The sequence below is a fragment of the Onthophagus taurus genome, chromosome 11, assembly GCF_036711975.1.
Source record: "Onthophagus taurus isolate NC chromosome 11, IU_Otau_3.0, whole genome shotgun sequence".
In the NCBI taxonomy this organism is placed as follows: domain Eukaryota; kingdom Metazoa; phylum Arthropoda; class Insecta; order Coleoptera; family Scarabaeidae; genus Onthophagus; species Onthophagus taurus.
The window spans coordinates 6,884,865-6,901,823 of NC_091976.1; the positions used below are offsets into that span (position 1 = coordinate 6,884,865).

Sequence of the window (16,959 nt, forward strand, 5' to 3'; positions counted from 1 at the left end):
CGAATTCTACATACATCATAGCCAAGAAATCGTAAATGTATTGTATACAGAGTTTTGTAAAAAAATGTTTAACCCTTTAACGTTCACACAAATAATTTTACCAAAAGTTTAAAACAAACAAAAGAAATTAACTTACTTGACACAATAATTAATTGTGGATCACAAAGATTTCCACTTTTTTCACAGTCATTGTTATTTGGTGATATTGATGGAGAAATGGAATTCACTCATTCAAGGTGAAATCTTCATAGTGTACAAATTGTTGCTAATAAAATTTTCGAATACAATAAATACAGTAAGAAAAAATGAAGAAACTATTGCAAAAACTGTAGCAGCAGGATCTTCTATGAGTATGTGCACAACTGTGTACATAAGAGATGTTACAATGGAATATGGATACAGTTCAATTACAAAGAAGACTGAAACTTTCTGAAAAAAATTGAGGATTAGTCGCCATCTATTTCTTTAGCTGAAAAGAAGCCATCCTTTTCCGTGAGCCATGGTTGGTTGCGAAGATTTATACGAAGGCATTCTTAACGGAAAACTGAAAGGTGAACAAACATTTGCCAAATCAGATGCGCCGCAACAGGGTTATTTTGGAAAAAATCCAGAAATAACTTATTTGACAAAAGCTCATCAATCAGCTGGTGGCTATAAAGCAATAAAATGCATGTTGTAAATGATAATGCATCTGGCCATCCTCAAAATTTATACCATAAAAATGAGAACGTTGCAAGTCGTTTTTAAGTAATAAAGTCGTAGTATGTATTTTTGTACATGCTTTATAAACTATGTTATAACTAACATAACTGTGTCATTAACAAAGTAGAACATATCTTTGTTCGTCGACGTTCGTTTGTCCCATTGGTGAAGCAATGGAAGTGATCTGAAGTCTATACCTTGCTTCAGTCAATGTCAAATTCGGTGCCTACGTTGCAATGTAGCTCTGTGGCCAATCTTTTATAAGACAATCCATTCGCACCGCTAGCTTTTTGTAGTAGATCTTACAGCAAACTGGAAAAGTTATTTCACCAAAATTCATAAACGTGAGGAGAGCAAGATCATTTCTTCGTTGGGTTACTGTTTTTCGACCCGATCCTAGCCGTTTGGTTAAACAGATTCCAAATAGCGCTGGTACAATTTTGTAAACACATTTATATTCGAATTTGGTAGCAATTTAAATATTTAGACACAAGTATCCACAATGTTGGGGATGTATCTGAACACAATGTTGGCAATAAGTCTAAATATTGGCAAGGATGTTTTTGAGAGGGCGAAGAATATCGCGACAAACTTTACAATTACGAATGTTCTCGCAATTGCCAAATCTTTATGAGCTAACCTGAAGATACACACCTCTTGATACTTAAATGGGATGCCAGGCTTTTGTACCAATTGTAACGCAATTGTCAGATTTTTGTGAGCTATAGTGAACACATTCGTCTTTTGATAATTAAATGCGCCGCCGATGTGGACGGAATCTGGCCGATCTTGTTAATTTATTCTAAACATTTTTGTGATCAAAGAACTAAAAAGTTAACTGAAATATATCATAGTTTATGAAATACAAATAACGATATTTTGTACTTTACAGAGGCCTGGTTGCATTCGGGTATTCTCATTAGCGCTGAGCATCTTACTCTAGAAGCTCTTTCAATGCTCTATGTAAGCGCAATCAACGCGCGTTTTTATTATCGAGAATTAGTGTCTATTCCATTTTTCAGTTCATATAGGTTTTACTGTCGCTTTAATTAATTAAATTGTGCAATAAGTGGAGATAAAGTAGTGTATAATGATTGTGAGGGGAAGAAAACAATCGTTACGAGATGGCGGCTTCAGACAATTTGATAGTTAGCGCATTTACAAAGAAACTTCAACTTTATAAAAAGCTGCATGATGTAGAAGTCGACGAAGCTTTCGGCTGATGTGAAATTTATCGAATGTGCTCGCAATACGATTGCTAGCAGTTGGATTAGATGGTATCATAAAATGTTGTCGTCACTCTACAAGGATTTGCCACATCTTATTTTGCAATCATTTCACGATAGCTACTGAAGCGGTTTGCCACAATAGTATTTTAAATGCTTTAAAAGAAGGAAAAACCTTATAAGACGCAAAGGAAAAATAAACGGTATTATTGTATCAGGCGATAGGACTTGGCTAAAGCTTGTATTTTATCCTTGTGTTGCTTAGTTACTTTAATTGGATGCAACGTCGACAAAATTGTGGATTATGTACTAAAATCGAAATATCACTAGCCTTGCCAGTACTGGAACAAAATAACATATATTGAAAAATATGCAGTTGGGCAGAAACTCATGAGAACGAGTGTAGAGCAAATCATTATGCATCGGCCAGAAAAACGAAATATATAAAATGCATTGATCGTGTGCAGAAGCAAAAGGTCTTGGTGGAAAAAGACAGTTGACTGGGAAGGTGATATATGAGATTTGATTGAATATCTGAGGAATGAAATAAGAGCCAAGTATGCCAAGTTTCAATACAATAGATGCCCAAAAAGAGAGGATTCGTGGTAAACAGCGAATGCTACTTATACCCTGGAACATTTTTCTCATAAGCAACCACTCAATTTTCAAGTATGCGTGGTCATCAAATTAGTATATGAAGACCTGAGCAGTGACGATCGTCCCACTCGGTGTGTAGGCGATTACACTCAAAACAGTGATGAGCCAATCTTTTAATGCCACCGTTTGAGCATTAACTCCTAGATGTATTCAGTGGTAAAGCAATACTAGATATAGCCACGAATATCTCCATTAACATTTACAACGATGGGTTTTGCATCAATTATGCTAATATTGAACATTATGGGTAAGAAAATCAGTGCAAACACTAACAATGTGTGCTAGTATCTATAACATTGCAGGAGTTATGGGTTAACCCTCCGTTAGTGCGGTGGGGTTTAGTACACCTCAGAGGTTTAATTTATTTTATAAAACAATGAGTTTTGTAATTACGTAAGCATTTCTTCAGAAGTATTGTATGGTAATGGCATACGAAAAACAACAAAAAGTTGTAGAGGCGTATATGGAAGAAGTGCTACGCGAGTTGGAACAGAAAAGAAATAATGGTATTTGGGAAGAAGGTGTATTAGAGAGCAGCGAAAGTAAAGATGAAGAAGAAACCGACCCGGAAGTAGAAAACGAAAATGAAATTACTAATAAAGAGAGCGAAGATGAAAATGAGTTACTGGAAGATATTTCAAGTAATAACACAGATGGTGAATCAATAAGCAGCAGTGGTAGATCACTCAACATTGGTAGACCACTTAACATGGATAAGTATTACATTGGAAAAGACAAAAACCCAAAGTGGTTGTAAACTGTTGCACAAACTAATGTACGGACCCGAAAGCATAAAATTGTATGTCACTTTCCCGGACCAAAAGGCCCTTCAACAAATGTTAAATCTGAACTTGAATGTTAGTCATGCTTATTTACAACTTATCTAATAGAAATAATTGTAAGATATACTAACGTACAAGGCTAACAAAAAAACTACAGGGTCCGGCAAAATGATCTCCCACATTTTGCAACGCCGCTGTGCCCGAATCACTGAAAAATGGTGATTGACATGTTGTCATGAACAGTCATAAATTGAACGGGCGAGCATCGTGCCTTCATTATCGAAACATTTATTAAAAAAAACGAATCAGTGATTACGACGCATAAAACTTTTCGTACTCACTTCGAGCTTCGTAGACATGATCCGGTTCCGAATCGCATAACAATACTGTTGTGGGTTTCAAATTTTAGAGCCACAGGTTCAGCCTTAAAAAAAAACAACTGGTAGACCCAGAAGTGCTCGGACACCTGAAAATGTTGCAGCTGTAAGAGAAGCACTTGAACGATTTCCTATTCATTCAGCTGCTAAACATGCCTCTGCTTTACGTTTGTCAGATCGTTCTCTGAGAAGAATTTTACACGCCGATCTGAAATTCCACCCATACAAAATGATGATTGTGCAAGAACTTACTGAACGGTACTGGGAAAATCGCAGAGTATGTTTCAACGATATTCTTCAAAACGTCCCACAACGAGTTTTGATAACGAGTGACGAAGCTCATTTCCATTTGTCTGGCTGTGTGAACAAGGAGAATTTTCGCTACTGGGCACCACAAAATCCGCGGCAGCTCCATGAAAGGTTACTTCACACCCCACGTGTTACCGTTTGGTGTGCTGTTGGATCTTTTGGCGTATGGGGCCCCTATTTTTTTGAAGAAGGTGGCGTAACGGTTACCGTTACTGCCGATCGATATGTCAACATGCTACGCAATTTTTTGGAACCAAAACTTAGAGAACTTGAACATCCAGATGTGTGGTTTCAACAATATGGAGCATACGGCAAGAAGGACAATGGACGTTTTAAGCGAAATGTTTCCAGGACACGTAATCTCGTTACGTGGAGACGTTGGGTGGCCTGCGCGTTCGCCCGATCTTGCCCCATGCGACTTTTTCCTTTGGGGCTACCTGAAAGCGGAGGTTTTTCAACACCATCTCCGAACCATTGACGAATTGAAAGCAGCAATACGCCAAGAAATTACAGGAATATCGCCTTAAATTACTGCTCGAGTGATGGAAACTTTCAGAAATCAGCTTCGAATGTGTATCGAAAAAAATGGTCGCCACTTGGACTCTGTAATTTTCAAAACTTAATAAAAACAAATAGCATAGCATACATTTTCAGTTAATAAATACAAAATTTAAATAGCATTTACAATGGCGTTTTTATTAAAGATTAAAATGTGGGAGATCATTTTGCCGGACCCTCTATAAAGAACCTTTCAAAACCAAAGAACTAGTGAACCAGAAATCAAAGCTGTCATAGGTCTCCCATATCTTGCAGAGGTTTATTGAGCAAATAGACTAATGGCAAACTGATGGGACCGGTGTAGAAATTTTTCGTGCGACGATGTCTGCAACGATTTAGATTTCTATTGAAGTGTTTACGCTTTACCATTCAGAAATTTCTTTGATCAGTTTGTTTCTAATTGTAAGAACAACTACACTAACTTTGAGTATATCACAATTGATGACATGCTCCCGGCATTTAGAGGAAAGTGTCCTTTTAGGCAATATTTGCCCAACAAGCCGTCTAAATACGGCATAAAGATATTTGCATTGGCAGATTCCAAAACATTATATATTTCAAACATGGAAATTTATTTGGCCAACCACTTGGTCCTTATGAAATGACCTATTCCCTACAAAGTGTTGTTAAACGGATGGTAGATACACTCGGTTGAACAGGAAGAAATGTGATCATGGATAACTGGTTTGCCACTAGCAGAGGATAACCATTGTTGGAACAATTCGAAAAAACAAAAACGTACTTCATGATTCTCTGACATCTTTCTCAACATCGTTCCTAACAGATCTCATCATAGTTCCAGGCAGCCCTCAACACCGCCTCAAACATTTAGCAACGTCGTCTGCAGCTACAACTAATGCTGTCCGGATATATCTCAACGTCTCTGACACGTTTCAAAATCGTATGCAATTACTGATAATGTTATTTTTCTCATCTCTCAAAGTTAATTTTGGCTTGAACATTACAACACAAAGGTAATTGCTGTTCATGTTGTCCTTGACATCTTGTAAGTTCGTTTAGAATATAACATTCTTTAATTTCGCTTTTCGTGATCTTTCTATATGGTCTTTGCCTCTCAAAGCCAACCCAAATCTTCATGAACATCATTGTTTAAATACCCTTCCCCGATCTCTCTAAATAAAAATGTTTGTACGTTAAAGGGTTAATTTGTAGAATAAGATTAAATAGTTTTATAAAATTATTGCTTCGAAAAATCGATATTTCTTTTTATAAAAAATGGATGGTTATTAATCTTTTGAACCTTACTCAGATATGTTTTTTACCTATTTTGTTAGTTTATGTTGTGGATGATTATTAGTATTATTACTTTATAAATAATTATTTCAAAAATCATTATTTTAAAAATTATCACAAAAAAAATATTTCCTATCATTAAATAAATTAAAAAAACACCAAATTTACATATAAGTTGGCTTCATTTTGTAAGCTCTTTTCCATATTTCGCATAAACAAACAGTCGAATGAAATCGGTAAAAAATCGCCAAAGGCATACTAACGTGTGTTATAATCGTCCAAGCCCAAAGACCGTAAAAATGTAGCTGAATCGGATGTGATTCAGCCCTAGATTTTTCCAAAGTATTAATCGCCCACATCGCTAAATTGGTTACCAATAAAAATGTTACAATTTGTCTTCCAGGCTTCCTCCGAATTTGTTCCGGAGTAGCACAAGATCTTCTGGAAGCATCCAAAACAAACATAGTTTGACAAGAAGTTTGTAAAAGCGAAGCTAACGCAGTCGCTAAAACTAAAACTGTATTTCTTTCAATTGTAAATTGACCACCGATTATTGTAAACGTTGAATAAATAAACATTCCAGTTTGAGCACCTATCAATAAAATATTATCTAACTGAAGATTTCTTGAACCGTCATATTTTAATTGACGAACCTGCCACATTCCAATTATTGTTGCTAAAGTAGTTAACCCATATAAAGCTAATTCACAAATGTTCACTTCTATAACAGCCAAACCAACAAATTCTGGTTTTGAAATTAACACAAAAAATAAAATTAATGATATTATTGTTAAAACTAAAAGTAATATTCCAACGAAGAGACCTTTATGAGCTCTTGCGCAATCAACTGAATAATGATGAGGATGTTTTTTATAATTAAACTCAGTTTTAGAGCCTTTTAAAATATTAGTAGGGGCTGGTAATTTAGAAATATTTCTCCACATAACGTATAAAATAGCAGCACAAATTAAACTATACTCGATTGTACATGGAAATAAAAATGGAGATGCATCTTGAACTAAACTACCAATTATATTTGTTCTACGACATTCGTATAAATGATGAGGTCCTTTTAACCCTCTTGCCACAATATGGTGATGACCATGAGCTTCAGCTGGATGCTCAGCTGTTAAAACTGGAAGTCCTAAAAGATTACTTTTGTATTGAATTCGATGAGAAATCCTTAACGAATTATTTTCTGGATTATAAAACGTTAAAATTTCGTGTTTTGTTTCTTGGACGAGAACTAACAACCAAACCGATAAATTCGTACCAATCATATGCATTAAACCGAATCTTGCGGCTATTTTATGCTTATAAACTCGCATTTGTTCGTTATTCAAAAATATAAAATACATTTGAATAAAAATAAATGCCATTCTTGTAGCTGGTGTTAATGCTAAGAAAATGTTATGGCACTTGGTGTTTCTTTCTTGTTCGAAATATTGACCGAATTCTAAACCTGAGTAAATCATGCTTCCAATTCCAAATGCTGAAAATAAATGTTTTTTTTTTAATTAAAATTCGAATAAAAAAAATTAATGTTTAGTGTACTAACCGACAGCTCCCATTCGTAAATAAAAACTTCCATAACTTTGTTTTGCAGGAATAGCTTGTAAAGAGCTTCTCCTTGGACGAAATATAGAACTACTTGTGGTGTTTTCACTTGTTTCTCTATCACTTTCTTCACCGGATATACTCTCTTCTTTTTGACACTCTTCTAAACAAATATTATTAGGTACAATTAAACTTTTTTTTTCTTTAAATGTTTAAATATTTAACTATAAAAGATATATATGTTACTGTAAAAGCCTGAAGTACGGTAAATCCTAAGATTTTCCAGTGAAACCTAACATTTACCAACTCTGAATGGTAAAAGTCCGAAATGTTCTGTGAATATCGTTCATTTCGAACTTTTACCACCATCCGGTAAATCTGAGGTTTTACGGCAGAGACACGGTAAATGTCGAAAAATAGACACTTGATTTCTTGTGAGTGTCTTCACTGTCTGAAAGTAACTTATCAATCAAAATCAGTATGAAAAAGAGATTTTATAAAATAATGGATGAATTTGTAGCAAGCAAGAACGATAATAACTATTATATCGACAAGGACAAATACGCAAAGTGTTTAGAAGACGTAAAAACCGCAAAGAACGTGAAAAAGAAGGAAGCCGTTAATTATAGGCGATTAAAGCGTTATGATATTTTGACTATAGGCAGCGAAGAAAAGTTAATTGCACCGATGAAGGAAGGGAATAAAGAAATCAAGTATTACGTTTGCTACGACGACTTATTCAACATTCTAGAAGAATCGCATGTTGCTGTTGGACAGAACAACAAAAATGTAACAGTTGAGGCTTTTATGACATATTTGAAGCTATGCCAACCTTGTCAAAAGAACAGAAGACTTTGAAAAAGGGCATTGTCATCAAGGCGCAGCGGAAGTTGCATCCAAACAACCAAGTTATTGAAAGTTTATGCTTTACGTGGTCGAACGTTAAAATAGTACATAGGAAGCCCAGATACAGTCAGAGTCAAGGACCAGTAGATCGAGCCAATTCAGATATAGAAAATATGTTGTTCACGTGGATGGAAACAAACCAGTTAACAAAGTTCTTCTATCTTCAAACCCTCTGACGGTTTGAAATTCATCCAGGCAATGAAAAATAGAGCATATCACGAGGGAATAAATTTTTCCCCTTACGAAGCAATGTTTGGTACTTCCATAAAAAGGGATATTACAACGTCACCAATACCTAGAGACATGCTTGAACTAGTAAGATCTAAAGAAGACTTAAATCTATTGCATTCGCAAAAAAATAAAGAAAATGTTAACGTCGAAAATGCCATTGAATAGAATAAGGAAGATAATACTGAAAAGGACATAAACAGAAACACTGTGAAGAGTAAAACACAACAAATCGAAATGATTATTAACGAAAAGACGAATGAGAAACAAATATCCGATAATTCTAATGTAACGATTCAGAGACATACCGATTTAGACTCAGAAAATGCAACTCAATGTCAAGAAGTTTTTATAACTGAATAGTCAATATCGAAAAAGAAATAATCTATCCTGGCAATAAGAAAAAATGCAAAATTCAATTTGGAAAACCAAGCTGAAAGCAACGTCTGCAAATAAATATCCAAATGAGAAAGTTGGCCAAAATGTAAGACTGAAAATACTTGACATTGACAGAGATAAAATTACCTAAAAAGCATTATTGCAGTTGTGGTAGATGTAAAAGACAACGAACTTTATCAACTAGGTATGAAAATTGGAGTACTAAAGCAGCTTTATACTAAGAATCAGTTTACCTCATGCTCTGAAGACTTTATAGAAATAGAAGAAGTTGTTAAAGATAAAGAAGTGAGTCTTTGAGAAGTTGTCGGAAAATTGCCTCCGACTTGGAGTAACTGTCTCAAAAAATGCTTATCAAAGAAATGCGCTTGCAAGTCACCAGGACTACTTTGTAATTCTAAATGCCACAATAGCTCTCCGTGTTGTAACAAGTAACATTTTTTTTTACTATTAATATGTGTCAATTTATTATTTGTCCTCTTTTAGTTTGTTTAAAATACGAAATAATAAGAATAATACTGATATGTAAGCTTAGCCAACGTAAGCATTACGTTCATTTATTTTTACTTTTAAAAAGTATTTTGAAGATGTTAAAAGAAATACCAAATGATAGATAATAATTTAAGTAATGTAAAGATTTGATAAATGATTAAGAAATATACTTATTGTTTTATTTTCAAAACCAACATTTACGAACTGTTAATGGTAAAACATTACATGTAGAAAACTCTATTGGTAAAAGCCAGAAAAATTATCTCTTGTTTAAAAAATCCTCACATTTGCCAACTCATGTTAGTAAATCTTAAGATTTACTAGTTAAACCTAAGATTTACCGTAGTTCGGGCTTTTACAGTAAAGTTATAATAATACTGAGTACAACATAATAATAATAATAGGATAGAATAGAAAAAAAGAATACAAAGCATATATTTGTATTTCAAATGTTAATGGAATCGCCTCATATTTTAATGAAACATTTTGAACCTTTCCAGGATATTATTAGACACCTTCGGTGTAATGATGAGCTCGCACATTTCCAAGACACTATTTGACAAAGTCATTGAGTTCCAACCGAATACTTTTGACTGTTAAATGTATTGAAACCCAATGTATCGTTTATACAAAGCTGTAAGATTTAGCTGTAAACATAAAATTTACAGCTAAATCTTAGTAAACTTTTGTAAATTTACAGCGTCACACATGCGCAAGACGACCTCAATCAGCTGTATCCAATGATCGGCCGGTGTTAATAGCGCGTTATATCCTAACCTCAACTGTTGTTTATTTCTGTGCCAACAAAATGAGTGAATTCGATGGAAAATTAATTAAAATTGTTGAGAACTACCGATATATTTACGATAAAAATTTTTCTGAACATATAGATAAGATATTGGTAGAAAATGGCAATATAAAAACCAGTAATATTTTGTTTCTTGAGGTTGCGATTCTGTAAATCTTAAATTCTGTATAAATCAATTATTTTCTTAAAGCTAAATAAAATCCTTAAATCTAAATCTTTAAATTTAAATTTACAGCTAAATTCTGTATAAACCCGGCATAACAGTTTGCTTAGGCTTTATATATTGTGGTTTTAGTTCCAGACATTTCTGCCAATTTCGAATAAGTTTTATTAACTCACATGAAATCATGCACATTTTCTTTGTTTCTTTGGCATTGTGTTTAGGGAGGTATTTATGTTATCTTCAAATTAAAGAAATTCCTTCTTTTGATTCATTCGATTCAAAATAGTTAAATTTTTGAAATAGTAATTAATTATAATTAAGCAATAGCAATAATTAATCGTTTATTTCAGAAAGGGACTATTGTAAGTAACATTTTTATGTTTCTGAGATAAACAAAAAAAAAAAGATATGTTTTCCAATTTAAAGAGTGTTCACGATATTTTTTATTGCAAATTGCATATACTATAACTACCAATACACGTTATCATAACAGAATTTAATTGTTTTTTTTGCAATTCCTATAAAGAAACAACTAAATGAAAAAACTGCACTTAGTACGTTACTGCAATTAACTGTATGTTGTATATTGTTTTGTTTATTGAATATTGTTTAAAAAAATAATAATATGGATATTTACAAGAATATATTTAAAAATTTTTTATTATAAAATGAAAATATTGGAAAAAACAATATTATTTTTTATTCTGTTGCATTTTCCCTGGTCTCGCTTTAGATGGCCCTTCAATTTGGAACTTTATCAGCATAAGCATTAGTTGTGGGCATTTTGATCAGAGTACTAGATCTTTTTGGCATATGTAAGTGAAATGTGTGGCATGTTAACCCATTTATACAATCTGAAGCAACAACATATCCCGGAGTTTTATGTTCATGAAGAAAATAATGAAAGTGGTATATTGTAAATGTTTTTTTGTTATCTCGAACTACTTCGGGTTTCTGTTTTCAAGAGAATTTGCAGTTTTTTTGTAATACTTAGGCCACCAGTTTTTGAAATCAATTTCTGGTTAGCACTTATCATAATTTATGTGTAAGTATGGCGAGAATATATTCTACCGTGCTTCTTAAGGCTTCTTAAGACCATGCCAAAATCGCGATCGTTCGGGAGAAAAGAGAGGCTTCTTATTGGGAAAAACTGTTCTATTTTCTGAAATCTGTTGATCTCAACCGAAGCCATACACATATGTAGCAGCATATGGTTCCTGTTTTGCCCCGCGCAGTTATCACTGTGCAGGCGTAATTCTTTGACACTGTCAGGTATTTCTTTTTGAATATAGTTCCATAAAAATGAGGCAACTTCATTAGAACCTTTATTAGCGATACCTTCATGATATACAGGCTGATTCTCAATCTATACGCATCTTGGGAGATTGGTTGATACTTGGGGAGTTATTCTTCATGACAAATAATGACTCATAGATGAAAAAAATGGTAATACAAATTTTTTAATTTCCTAGATATCCGATACAATCGGCGACATCTAGATAATGAGTTTCGCCCTGTCTCAATCCTCTTGATTTTTACTTTTCGGGTCACTTAAAAAGCATAGTGTACGCCACGGAAGTTAATACTGAGCAAATATTGCAAAGTCAGGTACATGCTGCTGCCCAGACAATCTGCCAACACCCTAGTTTATGCTGTGCTTGTGGGAGATCGTGGATTCGGGGAGCCCAATTAATAAAAAATATGGGAAATAACTTCGAACACTTGCTGTGATGTTATTTTAAAATGTTCTATGTATTCTTGTTTTGAAAGTAAATATCACAAATATCTATGGAACAGAAAATCTTTTACTACAAATTTTTTCGCCTATTAGTTATTATTCGTCGTGAGGAGGAAATCCCCAAGTTGTTATATACCCTGTATATAAAAATACCCTTTCCATTCTTACAGTTATGAATACTGAATATATTAACTGATAACTGAATCAAATAGAACATTTCTTGAATAGGTATTTCTGGAAAGTGGACGTTTTGCATGAAATGAAAAGTTAACACTAAATCGTCACGATTTTTGCACCCAGCAGTAGAGTTATTCAACGATGTGTAAAATTTTATCGCTCGTTGTTTATGTATCATCAATTCAGCAACTGCTGCACGCTTGACATGTTTTTCTAAGGTTGAACTTTTTATTTTCATATTAAGTTCTTCACACTTGCACTATGTATCTACTTGAAGGCAGCCAAAATGTAGATGATTGTAATATTCATGAAAATATTTAACATAGTAACTATAGGGTATACGAATATTTTTATCTTTTTCTATGAAAAGATTATACATAATTTTCAAGTTCAGTCTGCTATCAAGATAATAGCAATCTTTATTTGAGTAATGTGTTTCTTTTACTGGAAACGATTCGATGTGCTGTCGAATCAAAACACTATCTGTCTCCGATATAGTATTTACTTCGATATTAGTTCCCCTCTTATTACGAGGAGTTAAATTTTGTTGAAGCAGCGATTTTAAACGTTTAAGTCTTTTTAATCCAATTCCATGTAAACCAGCAAAGGTGATTTGGCACACTTTACGTTTTTGTCCTTCAACATGAATGTAGTGGCAAAATGAACAACTTTTTTGGGTCTGCATTATTGTGTTTTTGGGTTTAGATCTCCTTTGAACTTCATGCATTTCTAAAAGGCCTTGTAAGTAAATATCTTGTTCATCTTTAGTATTAAATTTTACGTATGGCTTGTTGAAAATTTTCATTTTGTTCTCATCGTTCAACTTTTGGAAACATTTCATTGGACATCTTAAACTATTAATTTAGTTAACAAATTACTAAATTAATTTAAATATCGTTTTCCTTTAACTCTTATAATATTTCGAGTATAACAGTCGGAGTTGTTAACTCCTCTTTTCCTTTTTTTAGAAACTCTGATTCTGTATCACTTAGTATTCACTTTCTATTTCTTTCATTATCACCACTTAAACCAGTTATTGTTACTTAATATAGTTAAAAACGTTTTGACTGTAGGTTAAGTCGATAAGTGCTTGAACACATATAAGCATAATTGCGATTTGCCATATGAGCCATCCTACCCAAGCAACGAAATATGATTCGGCAATATGATTGGCTAATAATAATTTTGTTAGGCAGATTGCAATCGCAATCGCTTTTATGTGTTCAAGCCTTAATCGTGTAATTGCTAACCGTCAAACTGACAGTTTGTTGCAGAAAAGGACTATCTAATGATACTTAGTACCTTTCTACAGCAAACGAAATATTCTCTCCCCACAATAAATGTTAGAGACTTATGACTCATACTTCCTTTCTACACCCAACGATAGGTCTACAATAAGATAGTACGGACATATACATACTTATTTCAAAATTATTAAAAATGTTACTTAGTCCCTTTTTGAAATAAACAATTCAATTATTATAATTAAATAAATTCGAAAATTGTGTTACAACTGGTTTATTTTAAGTTAAAGTTCAACCTGACATGTTTCGGTCTTTTAAATGACCATCATCGGAGTATCCGGTATCAGGATAACCGGGGATACTATCCACAAAGACATCTTCCACACACATCTGCTAGCAGTTATTCTACTTTATTGTATGTTGTTCCTCATATATCCTTTTTACGATATCCTCCGATGATGGTCATTTAAAAGACCGAAACATGTCAGGTTGAACTTTAACTTAAAATAAACCAGTTGTAACACAATTTTCGAATTTATTTAATTACCGCACTGGTTAAAGAAAGAATGGATCTACTTATTCAACAATTATTATAATGTTTAAAGAAAAAATAAATTTAATATTACAATTTATTTATATATACAACTTACTCATCCTTTCAGCATCTTCTCGTTTCCGCCTCCTTTTATCCCTCAACAACACCATATACATATATAAAAGGAAAAACATACTCCCAATATAAAGATAGAGATAATAAATTTCGTAAAACGACGGAGGGATATAAGTAGAAATTACTTCAGCCATCGGAAAAGCCGTTCCCATTACGACCAAAAGTTTTCCATAAAGAGCGGATAATGTGGTGGCTAAAGCATCCCTAAAAAAAATACGACACCCAAATAAAATAAAAAAAGGAAGAGGTGGATAATTTGTAAATTAGTGTCCCACTCGACAGTAAACAAGGGTGTATTTTGTAGGGATTAGACGGATATCGTTTTCAGGAATAGTGCTTGCGCATTAATAATTTTCGGGTCTCCGGGCGTTGTTGGGGCTCAGAGATAAAAATCAATAATGCACGTCGTCTCCAAGCGAGAGTTTAACACCCGAGGAAAGCGAAAGTCGACGGTTTGAAAGTGAAACCATAACAATGAACAATATTTTTAAAAATAAAAAATTTGAATGAACTTTTTTATACTATCTTTTAACTTTAAGTATCTGTTAACAATTAAAACTTTTTTGTCCTTTTTTTAATAAGGCTTTAGGGAAAACGTGTACAAGTGGCCAATTAACATAGAAGATACTCACGCCCCTAATTGCTTCCATTCTATTTGCTTCTCAGCACGGGAAAGTCTCCTGACGACTGGTAACTGATGTTGCTGATGATAAAATCCCACGGGAGTTACTGGGAGTGGTCCAGGAGGTAAATTCCTGCTGCAAAAATAGTTTCTTTTAATATTTCATTTTCTCGTTTGAGAAATTATTTCTGCAATAAAATAAATCTCACCTTGGCGATGGTGTAGTATGAATATGAACATGTCCAACAACTTTAGCCAATTTTGACGGTGATGAATGATGACTCAACGTTTCTGGTGAAACGATTACGGCGTTCGGGGTTGACGGCGATGGTAAAACGGGATCGGGAAGACATCCTAACGTGCTACTCCTCGTTCCACCGCTTACATTTTGCGGTGGTATCGTCGCCCAACTGAAATTTCTTTCATAACATTAGTTTTACTAAAGAATAAAAAAAATTAAGCAAATAACGCGTAAACTTTTCTTGTGTGACTGTATCGCGGGGTTTTTGTAAAAATATGTACCAGCGATGGGTGTAGAATTACGTAAGGTCGTTGGCCTAATGGCCTATGGGTTATTCGAGTCTAAATTAACCACAGAAAATGGTATGGTAGTAAACTCGGTGGTCTCATTGACGTCTTCGTGAAATCGATAAATCTGTTTATAATTTATAGAAAAATTTACCAGGTAAAACATCTAGAATGAATCTTAAATTATAAAATGACTTGAAATTTTTCAAATTTATAAAAAATTATTTCTTCTAGAACAAGAATTTCATTAAAATACTTTTTGTAATATTTATAGTTTGAGAGTAAGTTTTCAGTAAACGCTTTTAGGTTTTATCGTTTAGATCGTTTTCAATCGAGTCGTTGTGAAAAAAGAACGAGTCCCATTTGCGTCTGGATTTCGTCTCTGAATAATATTCTGGATATATTCGCTACTCTCGGTTCTCACTCAATTTATTTTGACAGCTATAAAACATTCCACGCTCTTCGGCAATTTAGAGAATACGTCCCCCTAACCGTTTAAAGTCCCCATCCGGTTGCCGTTGTCTGGACGGACGAGCAATAACCAACGTTGAAAGGATCTTTGTGACCATTCAAATGCAGATTTGACCATATTCAAAGAGGCGCGCACCACGTGTACATTTCTTTGTCTTTAGAAACGCTTTCAAGAACATTAAAGAGATTGAAAATGATTTACCAAAATATTTGCTGTGTGGATAAATTGAAACATTCACTTATCTACAACTTAAGTGAATATTACCCAGCCAACGTGGTGATTACCCATTTACTCTAAATGGTATAATGACCCTGTCGCCGGGATGCTGCATCCCGATGAAATCCCTAGGGAGATGATTACCACGCGAGATGAAAATTAGATAGTTATTCGATTACCGTGAAAATGGTTTATCAGAGGTGCGCTTCAAAATTTAATTATAAACCGAGTTTATCTAGGAACATTTTGAAAATGAAATGCAAATTAAAAATTCACTGATTTCTAATTTTAAGCTTAATTTTGAATTCTTTAAAATGCTTTGTCTAGAAATGTGCTTTTATCCAATTTTTGATCGTTAGTATCGTCCTACCAGACAGACTCTACATTAATGATCTAAATCCAGGCTCCAAGACTTGGAAGTTTCTCAAACTACATTGTGGTGAATTTTGAAGCGACGAAACTTTTTAGATGGGGCTTGTTTGAAAAATCATCTTTAGCGAGTAAGCTCTTTTTTTGCTTAATGGTTTTCTCAGTAGGCAAATTATAGACTATGTGCCAAAAACATCGAAAAAGATGAGTCCCCAAACTGGAATCTTAACAAAACAACTGCATGTAACAAGTCGGTGATAAAAAAACTCATATCGATACACAAAGAATTGCAAGTTTTTATATGATTTGTTGCTCTGAAACAGATAATCTCCGCTTCATTTGGTGAGTGAGCGATTTTCGATTATTAACAATGCCTAGAATTGGTAGAAGGCCGCGGTTTAACCAGTTGTCTGACTTCAAAGGAGGGCGAATTTTTGGCCGAAGGACGAGTCAGGTATTCCGTTTCGTGAAATTGGTCGAAGATTGAATCAAAACCCTTCAACAGTGC

The 16,959-nt window shown here is 33.9% G+C and overlaps 1 protein-coding gene across 4 annotated transcripts in view; it reads right to left on the reverse strand.

Annotated features, from left to right (window-relative positions):
• Positions 1–4,795: 4,795 nt before the first annotated feature.
• The window catches only part of LOC111419416 (proton channel OtopLc-like), a 30,688-nt gene continuing 18,524 nt past the window's right edge, over positions 4,796–16,959 (reverse strand). Inside the window, exons 2-6 of one of the 4 annotated variants that reach the window (XM_071199674.1) lie at positions 15,076–15,276; positions 14,877–14,999; positions 14,225–14,448; positions 7,424–7,585; positions 4,796–7,357 (exon numbers count right to left, since the gene is read on the reverse strand). In XM_071199674.1, the coding sequence (XP_071055775.1) occupies positions 6,030–7,357; positions 7,424–7,585; positions 14,225–14,448; positions 14,877–14,999; positions 15,076–15,276 (2,038 nt within the window). In that variant the 3' untranslated portion in view covers positions 4,796–6,029. Of the gene's footprint in view, positions 7,358–7,423; positions 7,586–14,224; positions 14,449–14,876; positions 15,003–15,075; positions 15,286–16,959 lie in introns of all 4 variants that reach the window. The other 3 variants (XM_071199673.1, XM_071199672.1, XM_071199671.1) reach the window with 3 other exon arrangements.